General features: G+C 36.4%; 1 protein-coding gene across 4 annotated transcripts in view; it reads left to right on the forward strand.

Annotated features, from left to right (window-relative positions):
• Positions 1-22891, forward strand: part of KIF16B (kinesin family member 16B) — a 134265-nt gene that overhangs the window by 47412 nt on the left and 63962 nt on the right. For all 4 annotated transcript variants that reach the window (XM_065632211.1, XM_065632212.1, XM_065632214.1 and 1 more), the window contains exons 13-17: positions 14141-14260; positions 14818-14869; positions 16099-16236; positions 20580-20662; positions 20865-20953. In XM_065632211.1, the coding sequence (XP_065488283.1) occupies positions 14141-14260; positions 14818-14869; positions 16099-16236; positions 20580-20662; positions 20865-20953 (482 nt within the window). The remainder of the gene's footprint in view (positions 1-14140; positions 14261-14817; positions 14870-16098; positions 16237-20579; positions 20663-20864; positions 20954-22891) is intronic.

The following is a 22891-nucleotide window of genomic DNA, read 5'->3' on the forward strand; positions in this document are numbered from 1 at the left end:
ATCATTTTATTGTCCTAGGATAGTGCAAAACATAGCTTTGGCATGTCCATGGATTAAGAAGGATATGCCTCATCGCTGATGGTGTGTTCCATATTCTCTCCTCTCTTCCCCTTGCCTCCCAAATAGCACCTGTAGCAGGTAACTCAGAATTTATTTTGTTATTCCAGAAATCATATATCTGCTGACCTGGACATAGTAAAACATAGGGCAGATACTTGATATTGTGTATACAGCTTTATAGGATACAGAAAAAGCTTGTTTAACAGACACCCACTAAGGAAAGGAGCAGAAACACCAATACAATGTGGAAAAACCCAGCTTTTCCTAGTTAATGTGTAGGCTACCACTTTAATGGGAATCTCAAATATTTCAAAGTTGTTTTCTTGGAAGGGAGATTTTTTTTTTACCCTGGAATTGTCTTGTCAATCACAATTAGACACAATTGAATTTCTTTCAGCTGCTGCTCAGTGTTTTGTCTTGGCTGATCTCTTTGTGGAAGGTATTTTGTAAGGGAGCCAGCCTGAACAGCAAGAAGGGTGTCCATGTAACCAGTTCCCATCCAAAACAAAACAAGCTAAATACTCAGCTGTGCTTCTCCTTTCATCTTTTAAGAAATCGTTAGTAGTAAGCCCAAACCATATTTCACAGTCTTTTGAAGTCTTTTTTTTTCTCCTGCCTCTTGTTTCCCCCATCCATCCATCCATCCAATGTTTTCTCATGCTTTGCAGTGGAAGTTCCTTGTTCCTCTTTTAGTTCTTAGAGCAATATTATGCTCGGAGAAATCTTTTTGCATTCTAAATCATCATATCAATAACTTTGCTAATGCTGGTGTTTCTAGTGTTTCCTGGCGTACATTTCCAATATTTCCTAATATTGGCAGGATGACTATGTATATGCTAGTTGTCTGGAAAAATGTTGATGAAATGTCTGCCTGTCATCCAGGAGGCCTTGCAGCATTTAAAAGTAAGGAGTGGATCTGTTCCATCTCTCAGCGTGTAGTCTGGATAGTTTAACCCATCAACGAAAATGCAAAAAGCTCTGTGAACATGTCTGTGTTGTTTCAAAATCATTTTTCTGCCACTGTTATTGTAGATTTTTCCAGCTGGTCCATAGCAAGATTGCTTTATTATGCAGAGCATTTTTTTTTCTGGCACACTTAAATATTTTCCTCTCTGACTATGAGGATGTTATTGAGACATATAGTATAGAGAATACTCAGCCCTGACAATCTAATATAACTTAATATCCTTCTCTTTCCACTCCAGTCTTCCCAGAAGGAAATAAAAAATCTTGTCAGCAGTGATTGACTCATCCAATAGATTCTTGTTAAAGAGTGTGCAGGTTCAGTTTTATTTGTTGGAGGGTAATGTGCTGGTGTTTCAGGTTACCCCTGTTTTAGGTACTGAAACATCAGTTAGCTCTTGAAAGTATTTTGGGTGCCTAATTCCTATTTGTTTTGGTATGAGTACCTTAAAAACACCGTGTTTAGAATCATGGAATAGTTTGGGTTGGAAGGGACTTTCAAAGGTCATCTAGTCTAACCCCCGTGTGAAGCAGTTAATTTTTTCTTTTCCCCAGCACAACTTCCTTCCGTGTGAAAGAAATCTCATTGTTTTGCAGGAACTTTTTCTGCAAAAGATTTGCAATTTTGGGCAGCTTCTGACCTAGTAATAGTTCATCCATGAATATCACCATTTCTACGTCTGGAGCTTTTACCCTTAGGTAAATCCAGAAGCCATAATTAAGACCAACCAGTCCGCAACAGACCAGTTAAGGACTTATTTGTCTTCAAAATGTCAACTTCTGTAAAGCTTTTTGCTAAATATTTACATTTAATTTATTTAAAAGTCTGGTGTGCAGCATCTGGACAAACTGTTGCTGAAGGATTTGTTCTGAATGTGTTTTCTTCAATTCTCGCATTTTTCCGTATGGCACATTTCTGTTGACAAGTATCTTCCTGCATGAGCACATCTCCAAATCTTTGACTGTCAAAGGCTGGGAGTTTATTTCGTTTCCAACTGTTTTTCATTTCCCCTCGAGTTCTCATTTTGTGACTATGTTCACACAGCATAAGGAAACAAATCTGGAGATGGGTTACATTACAAAACTCTTCATGAAGAACAACATTTCAACTTCTTATATTTTGTAGCAGCCCAAAGGTGCTTAGACCTTAATTATGTGAAGAAGCAGCCTGATGTATAAGAAGCAAAATTAGCTTATTACCTCCTTGTTGAAACTCCTTCATCTCCTTGCTAGACTTGCTCAGCGTGCTGATCTCTGCTTGTCTTTTTGCTGTTGTTTACTATCTCCTTTTGGAAATTCAGGGCCTAGATGCATTTAAGTGGGGGGCTTATGGAAATTTAGGAAGGGGCGGGATTGAGTTACCTCTCTTGGTTTTTAGGGGCCGCTTACACGGAACACCCACTTGATGCTGTTCCCTCTGTGTCTGTTGGCATTAAGTAGGGGGAATTTGCATTCCTGAGTTCAGGCTACAACACTGGGCCACTAATTTTGGTTGGATAGTGGCCTGGGCAGCATGAGGGTTTGGCAGGGTGATGGTGGGTCAAGAAAGGTGCTGACATGACTGAAGAAAATATATTTTGAGTCTTGAGGAAAAAGCGGTAACTTGACTCTCCTGCCTTGTCTGTTTGTGGTTGTGGTTGGCTTTTTTTTTTTTTTTTTTTTTTTTTTTAATTTTAATATGGGGGTGTTTGTTTTAAAGAAAAAATTCTGGTCAAGGGTAACAGTTCAAAATCCCATACCCTCGTCATCATGGAAAGCTTCATTGCTCTAAGGAGCAAGATAAGCTATCCAGAAACTTAAAAAAAAAAAAGCGCAAGATACCTAGTTGTGGATTATGTTTTGCATGAAGGAACGGCATGTTCTTAGTGTTCGGTTGGTTGGTTAGTTTGTTTTTTCTAGTGGGATCCACCTGTCACTTGTGCTTCTGCAGCATCTGTGGTGACAGTTTTTTAATGGGAACTCTGAGAAAACCAGAGTTTGGAACGTCAGTGTGGCAATATTCATGTGTTTACTTGTCACATACTGCAGGGACACCCTGAATTTTGGGGAAAACAATAAATATTATTCAGGCAGAGTGATATCACATAACCAAGAATTAACTGTGTTAAGGTGAGAGAGGAAGAGAGGCATGTAATTTTGGTTTTCTAGTGTTTGACTTGTGAATTGGCCCCTATAGGAAAGCACAGATCTCTTTGTCCTTTTGGATTTATATACTAACTTAATGTTTGCAAGGAAAGCTTTTTCCATTGAGAAATGCAACTGATAATGTGGCAAATATAAAGTCACACTTTTGGGCAGCTGAAATGTAGATATTTATAATGCCCAGCTGAATTACAGTAATCCTGCTGCCATTTACCTCTATTTACACAGTCTTTAATTACATGATCACATTGTGGTCCCTCATTATTTCTTTCTCTGGTTTCAGTCAATGGACAGATGGCTGCAAAATCCAACATGGAGTTTTGAGATGTGGAGGGAAGGAGACTGTGGTCTGATGGACCTTGGTTGGTTTCAGAGTTTGGATCATATCTAGGGAGCATAGCAGAAAGGCAAAGGAGGATTTTAAGGCTAAAGATCCAGGGAAATCTTATTGTATCCCTAACCTAGAGAAATCTGAGAGGGTTTCTTTCTGAGGAATTTTGTTTTGGCTTTTTTCCTTTAAAGTTGCCGGTCTCTTAAGACCTAAATTGATTAGCTGAATTTAAAACACTCATTAAGACACTTAATTGAAATATGCCTGGGAGAGAATTTGGTTATATTTGGTCTAAATCTCTAGATTTGTCTAAATCTCTGTAGTTTTGTCCAAGTATAAGCTGTCTTAAATAGGAAATCTGAACGTTTTCTCTATTTTTAAAATAACATATTTAAATGTTAAGTCCATAGAGAACTTTTGGTGAAGCAATATCAAAGTTTGTCCTGAACTCCACAAGTGGTATTCAGAAGTCATAAGCTTTTGTTTACCACTTATCTTTTTGGTCTTAATCTGCCTGTCAACTGGTTTTCATTAGGAAAGGACACTGTACATGTTAAATTCAAGCTGACTTCCATGTCACCTAGTCCTGGTTGGCAGCATTTTTAAGAGATATTTTTAGTGTGCTCCTGACAGTTCATGTTAATGAAGCATTTTAATGACTATTTCAAACACCTAGTCTGCTTTTTATTGTAAGAGTTAACATTAGACCCATTACGAAGTCTTATATAACTTCTGAAAATATGAAACTCTTAGTGTCTTGGCTGCCTCAAAGGCTTAGGATTGAAAGAGTGGATTTGCCCTCCATCTGTTGTGGATGGTGATATTTACTTGCCGGTCATGATAAGTCATGGAAAAGTGCTACGTTGTACTCCATATCAGCACATTAATCTTTTGAGTTCCTTTACGTAGTGGGGTGAAGTCTCTCTGCTACATCTAGCATTTGAGGTGCAGTAGTACCTGTCAGGAGTCGCTGAGGATTGAGGTGAGAGACAAGGCCGCCACGATACGCAGAATTTGTGCACTAATATTTTCAAATCTCAGTAGGATTATAAAAATACCATGAAAATTTGCCACTGAAGAAGAAAAGCTTGCCTCATTTTTTACAGTGTGTGAATATAACAAGTGTCGTAACTCCTTTGGTGAACATGACTTTCTTTATTAGCTGGCAGAAAGTAGGCCCTTAGAGGTTTTTCTGAGAATGCAAAAAGGAGGACAGTTTTCTGAGTTAGGATTCAGATCAATCAGCTAAATGCAGAGGTCAGTGATACCTTCTTGAGGTTTGGGTAGATTGCGTTGCATTTTCTCCCTAAAGATACAGCAGGTTTCTATCTTTTAAGGAACAATTATTTTCCATTAGTAATTGGCAAAGCTGTGCTAATTTACTCTCATTGGCTAGATGGGTCTTAAGTTTTAAAAATACTCAAATCTGGCAGAACTACAGTCTACCAAGAATGCCATAAAGTACTGTAGACTAGATAATATAGATCATGAGAGATTCCCTCTCTTCTGATGTTTTTTTCCATTCAGTTTTACATAAACATTCAAAATGTGATGGGAACTTTACCCTTCAGTCAATATTTGGAATGTCTGTCTTAGCAACGAAATATGATTTAAGTATTTTTTTCATTAGATATATTTATTTTGGCCTTGGTTTTAGGGACTGATGCCAGATTATAGATTTTGCAGTGTAGGTTGTTTTACTGAAATTAGTTTTAAAGGACACTTCCCTTTGATACAAATAGTACCTGTGTCTTGTGAGTGTATTTGGGAATTATACCCTTGTCATCTTGCTCTTTCCCCTTATTTTTTGTATGTTTATCCTCTTTGTTTGGCCTACTCTTTTTTTTTTTTTTTTAAATGGATGCTTTCATCTTATTTGGAATCTATACATGTGATTCGTTATTGTTTCTAATTAAAATTGAGGTCCTGCTATTACGATTACAGTTCAAGCATGTGGAATCCCCTCATTCTGTTCTTTGAAGCAGTTAAATGACTCTGTTGGGCTATTGCAAATTGGAGTAACTTGTTCATTTTTATTTCGTTGTTAAAATTGTGGAACAAACTGTAGTTTCATTAAATATAGTTAAAGACCATGGACATTTCCTGTGTCTCTTCTCCTGGCTTTCACAAGTTGTACTGTAAATGCTGCAATTTAGAGAATTCAAGTCAATTGATAGTATGCTATGTATATAAAGAGAGAGTTTATATTTATACGTACATATGTATAACTCGTATACTGTTAATGACAGAATTCGAGTTTGTTTTTAGATGAGATTTACTTCACAGGAAATTGAATTAAGGATGTATAGTTGCTAAGAAAAATTGTGTATTTCCAGCTTTACAAAAGAAGAGCATCAACAATCCTTGTCACTTTGTCATGTAGAAACAGTTGCTAATGCCATTTGTGCCACCTTAAAGCCCCAATTATTTTATGCTTTGGGTACACAAAATCAAACTGATAGTTTTTAAAGGGCATTTTATTCTGTCTTTTTGTAGCATCCTCAAATGTTTGCCTTGAGATCAAAGGAATCATATTTTTTGCGATTTCTGACCTTTTAATAGTCCTTTAATTTGCATTAAAAACTTCACATAAGTCACAACTTCTGTTTGCTGTCACTGATCTAGTAAAAACTAGCATATTATTTCTGAGGAAAAAAGTAAGGTGGCTATACCTTCATCTATACCAGAAAAGTCATTATAAACTCTGTTCTCAACATGAAATGAAAGAAAAACAGTCTGCTAAAGTACTGTCTAGTGGAACTAAACATTTAAAGCTAAATGCAAATGTTAAATTTAGAACTGCTGCTCTGACCTATGTTCATTATGCTGAAGTAAATTGTGGAGGGACTCAAAACCTTGACTAATATCACCTCCTGCATGGCTTATCTTTGCTGGACTAGTGAGGAGATTTTAATTTTAAGAAATACTTCTGTTGTGAAGAGTTCTTTAAGATGGCTTATTTATTTCTGCCCTATGTCTTCCAAAAGTTGGAACGATCATAACTAAATTCTTTCCTCTAAATATATTGTTTTTAAAATAGTAATTTCCTATTTAATATTTATAATGTCTGTAGCCCGTGATTGTTTATAGAGTTAGCTGGTGTGTGTGGATCTGGTTCTGCCCATCAGCAATCCCTGCTAGGAACAGCTGTGGGACTGGTTCTCATCTGGGTGAGTGTCAGTAAAGCATTTGATTCTGTGACACAGAGCAAACTACCTTCTGAATTAGACAGTGTGGAGATTAGAATTTAAATAAAATAAAAATGTTTATACAGAGAATGTGATGGAAGTGGTGGTACTGGGAAGGAAGTTGGTAGTAGTGGGGTTTTTTTGGGAGGTGGTGTTGGAACTCATTTTTTTGGGCTTGATCATGTTTAACAATAGCTTTAGGTGCGTTAACCAGTGGAGTTTGCTGATATTAAAGCTGGGAGACATTATTTGTTTAGCAGAACATCTTGCAGAGGATGGGATGGCTAAGGATTAGAATAATAGAAGGGTGATTGATGGTAAATAATTTGCAGTGGAAAAGCATTGGGACTAATAAGATCTTAATACACCATGGAAGGGGAGGAGGATGGCGTGAGACTTTATTCTCATGAAATAGTATGTCCATGTGAAAGAGAAATAAATCTTGGAAGAATCACATAGATGTTTAGTGCAGTGAGTGGGAAATAGGGGTGCAGTTGTACCTGGTGCTAGCAAAATTGTGTCTACACTGGGAACACAGCGTGTAAGTCATCGAGGTAAGGGAGATGCCCTTGAGAGAGGGTGCGTTAAATACCTGGGTCTGGCGAGTCCGGTCGTATGAAAGGAGGCGCTTGGAGCTTGGCCTGGTAAAACCACAGTAAGGAGAGTGGATATGACTGCTGTCAGTAGCCGTATCAATGAATAAATGCCAGAGAAGGAAAAGAACTATTTCACCTGAATGTCAATAATGATGCAAAATACATGAATATGAACTGACTATTAGTTAAGCTCAGACCAAATACTTGAAAAAAATTATCTTATATTAGGGATAAGACCCTAAGCATAATCTATAAAATGATTTATTATGGTATTTGGGAGCTGCACTTGGTAACATGGGACATCGCTTTCAATTCTTCCCTCTCAGGTAGGAGAAACAATGCCGGCATTTTAAGTAGAGGTAAAATTCCTGAAATTTTGCTTAAGTTACAGAACCAATCAAGTCAGTTCTCTTGTTTTGTAGGGCTTACTGGCAACTTTACTGAAATTTTAGTATGCTTGCCTCTTAATATTGTGAGTGCAACTTCAATAGTTGGCTGTGTCTTCTTTATATTTATAATAATTAGCCTGCAATGCAGTTGAAAATTCAAAGTCGTCCATCTGTTTATGTAGCACTTTTCTTTCAGAAGAATTAAATCTAGAATTATTGAGAACTTCTGTAAATAAAACCAGAAGTCTGTCTGCAGTGCATTCCTCTTAAATCCTGCTATTTTTAATCTATTAAAAACCTCTCCAAACATTGGGACTGTACCACTCAAATTGTTGGAACAAGCTTCGAGTGCAAAATAAAAAGTTTGTATTTGGAAGGGAAAAGAAATAATGTGGAGCTGATGCTGGGCCATGATCTATATCTCCTTCATACAAGGGGTAGTGATCCTGTTGCGTAGTCGAAAACTGGCTTTTGTCAGAGACTTTTGACTTGGTAACGGGTTGGTGCTTCGCAAGCGTTTGGTCAAACGCCAGAGTACACGCCATAGAAATGCTTCCTGGGTTTTGCATCAGGCTTGAGGCTTCAGCAATTACACGAGCCATGCAGAAGTGCGTGCAAGTTGAAGAACAAGACCAAAGTTATAGAGACGTTTTCATGAAGGACAGTTATTGTTTACCAGTGCCATATGGAATTTAATATAGTTGCAAGCAACATTTTTAAAGCTTATATAAGAAGGGAATTGCATGCTGGAGGATTGTCTCTTACCTAAGCAGGCAAAATATTCCTCCATTTAAGATGAAAAAGAAGGGGAATCAAACATGATGATAAACAGTATTTTTTCATTTGCACTGAAAGCTTTCATATTTTACAAGAGTATTTGGTTAATGTAGATAAATGCATAAATGTATTCAGGGTGATATAGGAATAATAAAAGCATCAGATATCCCGATGACATATCTGGAAAATTTTTAAATTCTAAAGATAAATTAGACTTCTGTGGAATGCACAGATGATGCATACAATAATAAGATAATATTTTGTTGATCTGAGTTCCTCATTATTGGATAATTTAGTTACAGTGTTGAAGCAGTATATTAATATGGAAAATTGCAGAATAATTTAGCTCATGTACTTCAATTGTTTGATGGAAGCTCTTGTAATTTATTCAGCTAAACTATTTCTGGGTTTTATTCTATAAAACCTCACTGATCCATAATTTGGCTTGTTTGGCTTTATAATGTGATGACAACCTGCAGGTAAATGCAGAAATGATTTACAGGTTAACAGAGTTTAAGTGAAAAATTGTTTGTGCTGGTAAATTAGAGTTTCGTTTCTTCAGTTGTCGGGATGGTGAGTGGATCTACACAGGTTTTTGCTTTCTAATGTAAATTAAATGTAGTGATTTTTTTTTTCTCTTAATAAGACATACCATGCATGTTATTAAAATATAAAGCTATGAATGATGATAACGCTGGTAGCATTGCTGTACTTTGTTTACGCAAAGAATGAGAAAGCTGCACATTATTAAAGGGGGTGTGATCTCAATGAAAACACAGTGTCTATAGGCTTGTTGGGCTAGACCTTGTGGAAACTAAGAAGAAAGGGCTAGGTAAAGGCAGACAATTACAATAACCCCCCCAACGATTTTTTCCTCTTGTTTTCTCAAAAGTGTCAGGAGTTATGGAACGTTTCACAAATTGAAAAGTTGGGGAGGTGGCCAGGAAAGGAGGTATTTCTCTTCAGAAGTGCCGTTTCCATATATGCCCCATCTCTGCACAGATCTCTTGGAAGGTAACTTGCCAAAAGCAGAAAATGCTGAATAATGAATCAGTATATGATATAAATAATTTTATTTTAACCTCAAATTTGAGTTTAAAGTAAGATCTTTCTTGCTCCCTTAGAAAGACTGGGTAAAACGACTTCATTGTATGAAAATAAGAGTAAATGTGAATGAGAAGTGTTTTCTTATGTTGATTTTTATTGATAGCGGCTAAAGAACTCATTGCTGGGAAAAAAAAAAAAAATTAGCAGGAGCCAAAAGAGCCTCAGAATTTGTACTGGTGACACAAATCTCTAAGGTATATTTACTGATAATCATAGAATCATTTTAGTTGGTAGAGACCCTCAAGATCATCAAGTCCAACCATAACCTAACTCTGGCACTAAACCATGTCCCTAAGAACCTCATCTACACGTCTCTTAAACCCCTCCAGGGATGGTGACTCCACCACTTCCCTGGGCAGCCTGTTCCAATGCCCGACAGGCTTTTCCATGAAGAATTTTTTCCTAATATCCAATGTAAACCTCCCCTGGTGCAACTTGAGGCCATTTCCTCTTGTCCTCTCACTTGCTACTTGGGAGGAGAGACCAATGCTCTCCATGCTATTAAGGCACTAGGAAATCTGGTTGTAAGTCAAACTTCAGACTTCTTGTCCTTTGTGCTGTTGTTAAAGAAAAATTATACTGTTTCACATTAAATACCCCCGTAGGTGAAGCAGGGTTTGTTTGAAAGTACCTGATTTTGGCATAAAAAACATGGCAAGCAGGTAACAATCCTTCCCCAGAAACCTTCCTCTGTTTTCTGTGAATGAAGTTCTGAGTTTTTCACCCACCTTAATTACAGAGTGACCAGCTGAGGCTGCTTCATCCATATTTCTTATTCTCTCTGTTTGCATAGCCTCTTTAATTGCCATGTGTCTGCTGGGTTTGGAAATCAACATTTCTAGATGCCTTTGACTTCTGAGCAGTATGGAATATTTACTTTTCTATACGTATGAAACATTTGTTTCCAGTAATTTAAAGGGAACACAAAGTGTACTGAATACATAACTGCAATTTAGAATTAAGAACTTCCCTTGTGTACAGTTTACATCTGTGTATTTTATAGAGAGCTTAATGTTAGTGCCGGGCCACTGAGTATCTTCAGACATTTTTGTGAACTCGGGATATAATAGCATATTTTCAGTGAAATCAAATGTACCCAAAGTACCTGTTAGTGTAAGAATCTGCTCTACTAGTCTGGTTAAATATTAATGCAAAGACTTTTCCTGTTGCACATTTTTATCCATAATTTCTTTAATTTGGTATTATGCATTTTTGCATAATTTAAATATAGACATCTGGACAATTTACTTAGCCAGCATAATGTTATGTTTTACTGAAAGTGTCTGTGCAGTGTGTTCTCAGGATTGTGTGCCAGCCACTAACTGTTCAATTTTTAAATAAAATAATGGAATTTTTGCATTGGAAAGTGTAACAGAAATTAAACTCCTCTAAGAGGTTCTGTTCATTAAAAGGGCAGCGTACTAATTATGTGTACTCTTAATATGTGCTGGGCCAGTAGCAGCATATATTTTGCTCTACTGGTAGATTGGTCAAGCAATGTTAGAAATATCTTTTGGGCTCATTTTCCTTTTTTAGTTTAATTCAATATCCTATTAGCTAAAAAAGTAAAATTCTGTGATTCCATTTTCATGTGTGTTCATATGTATGTAAATAAATGCATTTAAAGAAATCCTGTGTATCACGAAGATGTTCTTTATCATGAGCAGTTGTATACTGGGAAGATTAATGAACTCGTAGGCTCAAGTAAGTTCTTTACACGAACATTTTGTTTCTAAACTGCGGGAATATATCTTAGCTGTGAGTTTGGAGATGCCTCCATATCACTTAATAGAGCGAACTTAAAACATGAGTGCAGAAGGGGTGAGATTTCACAATAGCTCTCGTATCTCTCTCAGAAGTGTTAATCAATTTACTATATCAGGATATTTCTGACTGCTGAGTCAGAGCTAAACTCAGAGACCGTTATTTAAATATACAATATGATCCTGTTATTTTAACCTTGACTCAAGGAAGTGTTTTCTTGTGTCCTGACTTCATATGAGTCCGTTTGATCTAGAGGCTCCTAAAGAAAACCTTTTTTTCTCTTCACACAGTAGCTGTTTATATTAACTGGAGTGCTCCTTTGTGGATAACACTTGACTTGCTTTATTTTCCAGAGTTTATGAATACATCTTAAATACTGAGGGAGTATGTGTACACTTTTCTGTTCAAGGATAACTGAAGTGAAGATGCATACAGTACATTCAGCTTTCTTAAACTGTACCTTAAGGTTTTCAGAAATTTTCTGAATTAGTGTGTTTTTTTTTAATAGGGGCAGCGACCTTTCCTGCTCCTGTCATTTGGCTTATGGATTCACTGCTCCTTAAAATTGTGTTGCATAAATGAAAGTGAATCAAATCGTGGCTCAAATGTAATAACTTCCCTGTCTTCTACCAGCTTACCGACCTTCAATTTATTTCAAAAGAGGTCTGTCCTCCTTCAGAAGCATCCTTCTTATGCTGTCACGGATGAAAGAGGGACAATTTGGCTACTTCTTTCTGACCTTTATCATTTTCTCTCACTGTGGGAGAAGAGAGTGATAAAGAGGTTTCTGTGATTTCAATTTGGGGCAAAAGGGCACAGTTTGGTGTTTGGAGGCATCCTTGCAGAAGCTTTTGAATCTGGAATTAAATTTTAAACCAAATGACTGAAGTTTAGCAGTTAGTCCAGATACCTAATTAAGATTGAGGATTTTTAGTAAACTATCTGAAGATAAAAGCTAATTTACAAGTAGTAAAGAAAAAAAAATATTTTAGTTAATTGCAACTACTGTGCGCTGCATTTATTAGAATGCTTCCATCAACAGGATGCATTCTGTGTGTGAATTGTAGTAATTTACAAAATAAACGTTTAGAAACTCAATTAATTTGTGCTCTTTAATTTTAGATCTGAATAAATAAGCAACACATCTATTTTAAATGATGATTATATATGCTACATTTCTGAATATAGTAAAAATATGTTAAATATTAAAAGACTGGAAAATGAAGAATCATTTTAAAAATTATTCTTAATTATTTGTGAGATATTTTTCTCACCCAGTGATAATTTGTTTGCCTCCTGGGAAGTCCATTTTTTCCTCAGTCAGGGATGTTGGCAAATGCTCTGTTGTGCTGGGGAAAAAGTGTTCAGCTCTTAATATTTTATCAGTTCCATTGGGGCAAAGGTGCCAGCAGTTGTGTGAATGACCACCAGTCGTCAGTGTTTGAAGTTTTCAGCCTCGTCGTATACGAACATTATAAATTATGTATAACAGTAGATGCTACTCAATAAATATTTAATATGTGATAGGTATTTTTTGACTGAAAATACTTTTTTCACTCAAACCATGATTTAAGCAGTATTTCTTGGTTTTATGAGGTGACGCTATTATAATACTAAGTAATAGCCGGGTGTGGTTTGAATGTCAGAGGGCTGCAGGGCAACATGAATCACAGGTTCTTTATGGTTTTCTGAACATGGGAGACCTTTTTCATTCATCCATGGCCAGAGTGGGATTTCCCAGTTTTATTTTGGAGTGTCTTTTGTATGGTGTGTCATGATCTTGTCTTGCCCAGATGTATCCATGCGTAGAATTTTTTAAACGGTGTCAATACTGATGATGTTCTGTACTGTGCAGGGAAATGAGACATTACATCTGTTTTCTTCCTTCAGATTTGCAAGTTGCTGTACTTGGGAAAATACATACAACAATCTAGCTGTTGTTTTTTCTTACTACCAGTGTAGTGTCTTGCTTGGCTCTGAAGAAAGCACGTTGATGACTTTACATAGAAAAACACATGAGTTTTGAAAGGTGGTGTGTGTATACATTCACAATCTCTGTTGCTGTTATCTTACAGGCCTAAAAGCCAACAGCGTTTTTTTTTCAACTTGAAAAATAAACTTTATAAATACTAAAACTTAGTTCAAAGCTATAATGAATTTCTTATTTGTTGCATAGAATGTCTGATCGGTACTACATCTCATTATATTTTATCCAAGGTTGAAGTCTCCCACTTGTAGTCCTACTGAATGATGCTTCATCCTACAGGTGGCTGTACAATGTGGCCCAAAGGAATTTTGAAGAATTGAAATTAAGTGCTGCATATATTTATTACATTTATTTACCATTGTCAATACTTTCCTTACATTGGTTGATGTTTTAACTGCTTAGGCTTACCGAATTTTCAGATGTCTGGGGTTTTTACTGAGCAAGGTTCAGTTTATCTAAAAGATCGTCAAAGAGTTTTCTATTCCTTAGCTGTACTGAATTGTGAGGAGTTTTAAATTCTCCTCACCATTATGCAGGGTGGTACATAGCTTGCTTTTACACAGCGTTGCTTTGTTATGCTCTTGACTGATCTTCCTTATCTGGTATAATTCAGCTGTTTTTCTGGTTTCTTTCAAATAACACCTTCACAGATATCGTGAAAAGCAAGTTTGGAATGCTTAATGGAAATTTAAAAGTAACAATTAAAAAAAAAGTTCAGTGCCTTTTTGTGTGTGTGTGATGCTACAGAGAATAAGTTACATAAAATGCGTTTTAGAAAAAGAAAGAAGTGTGATATTTCTTGCTTATCCTAATAAACAGACTTTTGTCCTTTACAGGAACAAACCTTGGCTCTGCGGAAAGAAGGGATAGGTGTTGTGTTGGATTCTGAACTGCCTCATCTCATTGGCATTGATGATGATCTGCTCAGTACGGGTATCATTTTGTACCACTTGAAGGTAAATACTCATCTGTGTTTCCACAGCCTTCCTATGCCTCATGATTTTTTTTTTTTCAGTAGACAAATTGTAGTATTAATTTGCTATCTAAATATAGTGCTCATTACATTTCTCCACTGTAGTAAGAAAAGCTCATTAGGTTTCTCCACTGCAGTAAGAAAAGCTCTTAAGAGGTTACAACTGATTTAATTAAAATATCTGTTAATTTACTTGTTTAGGTTTATCCTGAGGGTCAAATGGTTAACCAGAGATAGATGTTTAATATTCTTACCCATGTATATTGGGTTTTCATTCATTTCACTGTAAAGGTTAACTTGAAATCCAAATGTACATTAATTGCCTCAAAAATATAAAGGTGGTTCTACACAGGACAGTTGAATTTGCTAATAATATTGTACAATAACTGACTGTGAAAGCATTCTAATAATGCTACCCAATTTTTCTCTGCTGTTTAAAGATATATTTCATTCAGGTCACTCAGAGAAAGTGGAAGGGTAACTTTTTTGTGGGAGAGGGATATTTCAACTGAAAATAATTTGTGTTTCTCTCTTACTTAGGAGGGCCAAACGTATGTTGGCAGAGAAGATGCTGTGACAGAACAGGATATTGGTATGGAATTTGGGATTTTTTTATGTTCTTTCTTCTGTCCCAATATGTGAACAAAGCTTCATTTTTTTTTTTTCCTTTTTTCAGTTGATCGTTTATATGTTCTTGCATATTTGCATATCTTGCATATATGTTCTTGCATTTTTAGAAAATTTGAGAGCTGAATTATACGGGATTTGCTTCAAGGAGCATGACTTCTAGAATAGCTTGTGTGCTTAATTTATTCATATACTTGTTACTAATTTATTTATTTGTTCTTTTGAAATAGCATCATTTAAAAATACCATCCTTTTTGATACAGCACCTGTCACAATTACTGCACAGTCATTCTCTTAACCTTTGTATAATGACAATATTATGATATTGTTACACCTAAAGGAGTCTTTGGACTTTATATTTGAGTAGAAGAAAATTCTGGAAGTTGGTAAAAAGTAGGGAGGCTTCTTGTACTGATTTTCTTATTCACTTGTTGTCAAAGCAACTGACTGCCAGTCCTGGACTACCCTGTCACATATATTGCTTGAAAGCAGTTTCGTTACATAAACTGAATCCTTTAATTCTCAGGTGAGAGACTGAGAGTCAAATACCATGGTTTGGTATATTTTTGTGGGTCAAAAGGTGCCTGGATTAAAATTTCTATATACATTTAATGAAACTAGCAAACTTGCTTTGTGGTATTAAACAATACAGGTAGAGACAATCATAGATTAGTTGAAGAAGAGACAGAAAGTAGCATAACTGATTGATAAAAGGCCTGAATACAGTAGAAGGTAAGACCCTTATTTCAGCCATCATTAGTCTACAATCACAGATTATGTCCTTTCTTTTCAGACCAGCATGGTTGCTTTAAGGTCAAGAAGCTTTTGTAATTTCCTAGAAATGGGTCAAAGAAACCTTTTCTCCACAAATATGCAAATTTTGCTTTCCTTATTGCTATCAGAAGGAAGGAAGCATTTGCTCATCTGGTGCTAAAACTTAGGAGGAAGGAATGTTACACCAAAAAACCCAAGCAACCCGGCTCACTTCTCTTTCCACTGCAATAAAACAATAGACAGTGTTGACGTTTAGGCATGCAGGATGTGATGAAAGAAGGAAAAAAACATTGTCCAGAATAAAGAGAAAAGATACTCTCAAATATTTAGTGCAATACGTCCTTAATAAATTAATATCAGCATGCTAATCTTACTAGTCATTAAAAGACTAATTATGCTATTTTATTTCTTTGTATTTAGTTCTTCATGGCCTTGATTTGGAAAGTGAGCATTGCATCTTTGAAAATCTCAACGGTACTGTGAATCTAGTACCACTGAATGGAGCGCAGTGTTCTGTGAATGGTATTCAGATTACAGAGGCCACACAACTAAACCAAGGTATTACCCAGTGTAATGTCATTTTTGATACCGCATCTTTGTTTCTTTCTGGCAACAGCACTGAAAAAATCTGTGTGTGTATAAAAGGGTTATTGTTTAATCAATTTTAATTCCATGTCTTCTCAACTAGAACCCAAAATGATCAGGAGAGCCACAAAGTTTTTGTTCTGTCAAAGAATAGCCATGTGGTGAAAAGAGAATTCTTTACTAATTTAAGTCACTTCATAGTCTTGAGTATGAATTGATAGTTACCTTTTGATTTCATTCCACATTTATACATAAATTAAACTCTGTGCCAGATTGCTTAGGTTGCTGTAATATCAAGGAAAATAATATTGGTCTCTATAGGACTAAAATAATATCAGAGACACCTCTCGAAGCTTCAGGCCAGTCCTACTTAACACTGGTGCCAAATCCTCTTGAGTAGCAGGAGATTCAGCTGGAGTATCTGTTCACTGCAGCTGTAGGGAAATGACAAAAAGGGAGAGGCTAAACACTTACCGAGGAAATTTAGAGAATTATAGTTTTAATATAAAAGCTTTAAAATCTGGAAGTGAAAAAGCAGACAGGACAGCTAGGAACAAAGGTGCATTGTGTTGGCCTGGAAAGGACGAGCTAACACGTAAGCTGGTGAGGAGATTTGGGATGTTTTATCTTCCAGGAGCACCCAGAATATCTTGCCATTTAGCAATGAGCTGAAGACCTGGGCAGTGAGGCCAAGGCACCGCTCAGCTGCCGAAAAACAAAGTCACTTTACATTCTTGGAAAGGAGCTTTCAGAGTGAGCTTATTAGCTTATTCTAACAAGGGAAGGATGCAGGGTTGAACAAGGAGAGTCTTGGCGTCTTTTCTTAACTCAAACAAGCGCTTCGAAGGTTGACCTTCAGAAAGGAAGGAGTTTTGGTGTAGAGAGAGGACACCGATCTTGTAAAGCGTCTATTTCTTCAGCAAAACCAGAGGCATAACACACTTGTTTCTGTACAGATACTGGGGAAAAAAAAAAAGCCTAGCATTAATGAAAGCCTGGCATTAATGCAAATAACACTGTAAACAAAAAGAATTGCAGTTGCAATGATTCATCTTTACTTTATCCTACTGAATTTCAAAGGCAGGAAAGGTTTGATGCGCCTCAGAAGAAAGTAGGAATTTGGATGCGATTTACCTCTTCCAGGCATATGTAACAACTTGATTTTTGTACTGTGAAGAGTGGAAACACGACTTTTTTTCCTCCCAATTTTCTATCTCTCTAAAGAAATTTGCAACTCAAAAGAAGGGGAGAGCGTTCCTTTGCATTCCTAAATTGTGAAAAACAGCTGCATAAGCTGCCTTGTAGCCTGTGTAACCAGCCTGAGTCTGACAGAAAGACGGCAGTTATGACGTCAGGTGGGCAAAGCTGATGAAATAATGAGTTTAATGGCTTGTGCACAGTCAGTCTTAGCTGTGTTAGCATTTAGTCTCACAGCATGAAGTACCAACTTCCTTAAACATCCTCTTTAGGTAATGCTGATTAACTGCTAATATATTTAAATGTTTCCGTTCATCATTAATAACTGTTCATTTGAAAATGTATTAAGTTTTTAGACTGTCATGGAGCTTAAAAAAAAGAAGCATATTAATTAATTACCACTTCCTTCTTCAGATTACTTCCAGCATTTGTGAATTCTGGCTAATGTGGCCTTTTTGTGTAAATGCAGATTACTACTATATTTTTTATTCTTAAGAACAGATGGTAGGATTTCTAGAGGTGACTGAATTAATACTCATAATTAGAATTTGTACTTTACCTTAAATTTATCCTCAACTAGGAACCAAGTTTTTCTAGTTTTAGGCCAAACTGCCAGCTCTTCTGTACTTAACATAACCTCCCACTGCTTGTTTTTTATAGTTCATTAATTTTAAAAAAACCTTTTAAAAATAGAAAAGTGACTTTTAGAAGTTGGAAGTATCTTAATTATAGGTACATTTGTTTGCAGAGTTCCAAAATATTGCTCTGTGTAGGTCAGATATACATGATGACTTTCAGCAGAGATCCTTTTTATCCTCTTTTTTTTTTAAATCCTATGCTCTCTGGTCATTTATGTGTTGGAGTCAACAAGTTAAATTACGAGATCAGAGCTTCACAAATGATAAAGACTTCTTTTGCTTAGTTTTTGTTACTGTTCTTAGTACTATCACTGCATTTGACAAAACTTTTTACTTTGCCATTTAACAGTCAAGGAGAACAAGAATTGTTGCTTACAGTAAATAAATGGAAAGCAAACCCTGTAACAAATTCAGTTATGTTTCCATTATGACATTTATGCTGCTCTTTGCACACTTGCATTGTGATGGGGAGCTGCACTGTACAACAATGGAAAATCCCACCTGTGCTTGGGAAATATTTGACTGTCTGGTTTTGTCCAGACTTCTTTTCTTAAAGGGGTTTCTATCAAGTGGGAATTGAGATTGTAGAGGTTTTCCTTAATAATAGAATAAAACAAAAAAAAAAAATTGCAGAGAGGTTCCATAATGCAATAAGCGGCATCATGAAGTAATTATGCATGTGACATGTTTGGACAAAAAAGAGGAATGTGATGGGAGAAGTGGGGGAGTCGTAGTTCCGCTTCTAATCTGTACGTTGGCCATGTTAGTGCACTGAATACTTCCATAGCCGTGCGTCATGTGGCATGTACGTGTCCCTTCTCCTTCCTCCCTCCAGATTTATGCCACATCTCCTTCTAGGCTCATGATAGTAGGATTCAGACAAGTACTAAAAGAGAAACTTAGGAGTTGTTCATGTGATCCATTGTCTGGGTTTGACTGTCATGGGCATGCTGTTAATCCCCTCTCTCCTCTTCTAAATTTGTCAAGTTGGGAACATGTATCTATTTTTAATCTATTGTAATTTTAATCTGTTTATTTAAGTTGCTTCCACCTAGTAACATGGTAAAAATGTTTACCATTAATGATTTTAATCTTCATTTGAAAGTAACCGGAGGTGTTTAAAAGATGTATAGATGCAGTTGTTAGGGACACGGCTTAGTGCTAGAGTGAGGTTATGGTTGGACTCGGTGATCTTGAGGGTCTCTTCCACCTAGAATGATTCTAAGATTCAATAACTGAAGGACTTCCATAGAAGTCCTTGATGTTACCAAATTCCACCCCCCCAGGCAGTCAGCAAGAGGGGAACAGATAAATGTTTGGGTGAGCAGATGAAGCAGTGGTGAACAGAAACAGTTTTAGCCCTTTCACTACAGCAATTGTGACCATCATGGACCCCTTTGAATATCCTTACATAAAAAGTGTGCCCAGTGCACTTCTCAAAGGAAAGGTCAACCTGCAGCATCACACAAATTACAGAGGTGGTATAAAATGACTTTGCAGTACAAACCTATGTATGGATTTGTGAAAGGTGATTCTTTGTAAGATTAGACTGAGGTAAAGAGTTCCTGTGGTCCAAAATTGAGGTGTTACATAGACGGTGAGAAGCAATGATGTGACAATAGTGCTTTTTGCCGTTTATTTGCCAAGACTGAATGGCCTTATTTGGGTCAATATTCCTAAGTAAGCTAATTTTAAGAGGAGCATTCCTTATTAAGGACAGCATTTCATTGTCAGATGGTAAGAATTTGTTTGTAGTGAACAGTGTAAGTGTACTATTTTTCATAAAGTGAGGGTAATGGAGTCCTTTTCCTTTTTAAAAATGCCTCGCACTGACCAACAGATAAATGCTTGATTCTGTGGTGGTTAACCTGGAAGACTTCCATGTTGTGACAGCAGTGACACATCACTGACAATATACTTCTTAGTAGGAAAGTTTTCGTCTTGGTGACATTGTCTTTAAAATATAGGAATTACCCAGAATTATATTATTTGTGACCTGTACCTTGACTGATAAAATACAATAATAAATGCGCATTGAGCAATATGAATTATTCATGGTTCTTCCCTCAGAAAATAACTATTGGGTATAAAAGTCTAATAATCCTGCTTTGAGTGACAATAAACCTCAGTGTTTTTCTACACAAAGAAGAAAAACAAGAAAATGAGAGTCCAGATTATTGAGAATGGGGGCTGTCAGTGTAGGTGAATTCAAACCTGACTGCGACCAGTAGTAGATGGAAAACAGTTCGCTCTTAGTCACATTTATGGATGTTCCCATTGCATTTGGTACCTTCTGGTAGCCTCCAAAGTAGCACTCACTGTTGAAGGGTGTATAGGTCAAATTGGGGCATCTGCTTCCACTGCTTCCTCTACCTATGCTTATTTTTTAACTGAACTTCATGAACATGATTAACCTTTGTGTGCGTGAACATGTGTGGGTTTTTTATATTGTCAGTGAATGGTGTGTGTTCTTCTCATCAGGTGCTGTTATATTACTTGGAAGAACCAATATGTTTCGCTTTAACCACCCCAAAGAAGCTGCTAAACTAAGGGAGAAAAGAAAGGTGAGATTAAATCAGTGTTTGGGAAATTTAAACCTTTTCACAGTTTTTTTTGCTAATATAGACATACCTTGATTGTTGTAGAATACTTTTTTTTTTACTTGCATCGCATCCTTTAGTTAATATTTCATCGAGTGAAACAAAGTGAGAGTTTGTAAGCACATCAGTGTTTGTCTAATACATTTATTTTATGGTCTGTTGTTAGATTGGACTGCTGTCTTCCTTCAGCTTGTCTATGACAGATCTTTCGAAATCTTGTGAGAACCTGTCAGCGGTTATGCTTTATAATCCAGGGTGAGTACATTCTAAAATGCGGTTGTTAAAATTGCAGCTGATCTTCATTTTGAGTGTTCCAAATGACAGTAATAGAACATATTTTGTTCTTGGGTTGATAGTATATGCTTGCTAAATAATGGACTTCTGAATGAAGGCAGAATCTTTCAGAAAAGTTATTCGAACTAGTCCATGGTAGAAAATAGAGTGAAAGGACACTGAGGAACTTTCCATCCTGTTTAAAACTTTCTTTTACCTGGGATTTTTCTTCTTAAATGCAGGAAGAGTAACTGCACCAGCAAACAGCCCCACTGATAGACCTAACACAGAGAAAGTTGTAGTACCTGGAGTCAGGGACACATTTGTATTATAACCAAGGCAGTTCAGCACAATAATGACGTGGCAAATTCTGCGTTTATGCTTTCTTAAAAGTTAACTATTTTTTGCTGCGAAAAATGTGTTACAAACTGAAAATTAAGGTTTCTTGAGTTCATATAGTACCAATATAAGTACAAAAAGGCTGGGAAATTAATGTCTTATGTTCTCACCTATATAGATCCTAGTAGGTGGCCAAGCTGGGATGTAGAAAACAGTTTTATTATACAGTTACAATGACATAGGCTGCTTATTTTAGATAAGCTGGTTTTATTGTTTTTACTAGTATTCTTAAAGTGATTTACAGAAAATTGATGGTGTTTTGTTCTATTTTTTTTTCGATAGCTAGTGCCTCTGTTTTGATTTGGGTGTGAGATGAGGCACTTTAACCACCTGTGCACTTTTCAAAAATTGGCTAGAAATTGACTTACAGGCTTGGATAGTGCAGCTTTATTCCCAGGTTTTACTGTGAGGTTGCTCTTTATCCATTAGAATTTAAGAAGATTGGACAGGTAATAATAACTTCAAGTTAAGCAATGTCTTAAAAACAGTGCGTATGTGTAATAACTGCTCCAAATGTGACTGTTACTCTTTTGCTACTCAGCTACCTACAGAGATTTCAAGATAGTGAGCCAGTTGCTGATTAATTACATCTTTTTTTCCAGACAGAGATGAAAGAGAACATCAAAAAAGTATATGTATATTTTTCTATTTCTTTAGCTTTTCAAGTAGTTCTGTCCTAAAGCTTCTAGTGACAATTACTGATATAATATTTATTGTGGGCTGGGGAAAGTTCCTGGGTGCTAGTTATTGATTAGCTACTGTGGGCTGTTCTCTGACTAATAACATTACTCTGCTACAATACTGTTATGAATAATTGCATTATAGTGCATAGTACTGATTTTGACTTTGCAGTCAGTATAGAGTAGGGCAGATTGTTTCAGCATCGCCTCACTTTTAGTCTTTCAGATTTGCAGCAAAATATAATGATGTGGGCAAGGAGGCCTAGTCGAAGATGGGCCTAAGAATGATTTACCTGCCCAACAAGTTCATACTGTCTTCGGATAATGCCAAGTTGCATCTTAGAGAGAGGATTTTTCCAATAACCCTTATTAAAAAAAAATAAAGAGAGGGAGAAAGTCTGGAGAGTTACTTGATTGTCTCTATGATAGAGTAGATGGCAGCAAGTTCTTCTTTTTCCCTGATATGTTTTGTGGAATATAGCTTCTCTTCTCATTATCAGCTCTTCAAACATCTTGCCTTGCTTTCCTGGAAATCAAACAGTATGAATAATATCATTAAATTATCAATGTATGCAGCAATTTTAAGAAACACTACCATTTTTCCTAAAACTTTTTATAACTTTTATTTGCCTTTCTTGAGTGTGATTATGAGAGTGCCGTTGCTGTTGAAATTGAGGATAAGATTATGTGAAATATTCCTGATATTCCTGAACACTTTCAGGCCTGTGTTTTATTATACTATAGACTCTGAGCAGAGGGTTAATTATTGGTATTCTCCTGCTAGTCTGCCTTCAATTAATCTTTGTGAACTGGCTTGCAGGAATAGATATTTTGTCCTACT

Source organism: Caloenas nicobarica, chromosome 3 (assembly GCF_036013445.1).
Source record: "Caloenas nicobarica isolate bCalNic1 chromosome 3, bCalNic1.hap1, whole genome shotgun sequence".
Lineage (NCBI taxonomy): Eukaryota > Metazoa > Chordata > Aves > Columbiformes > Columbidae > Caloenas > Caloenas nicobarica.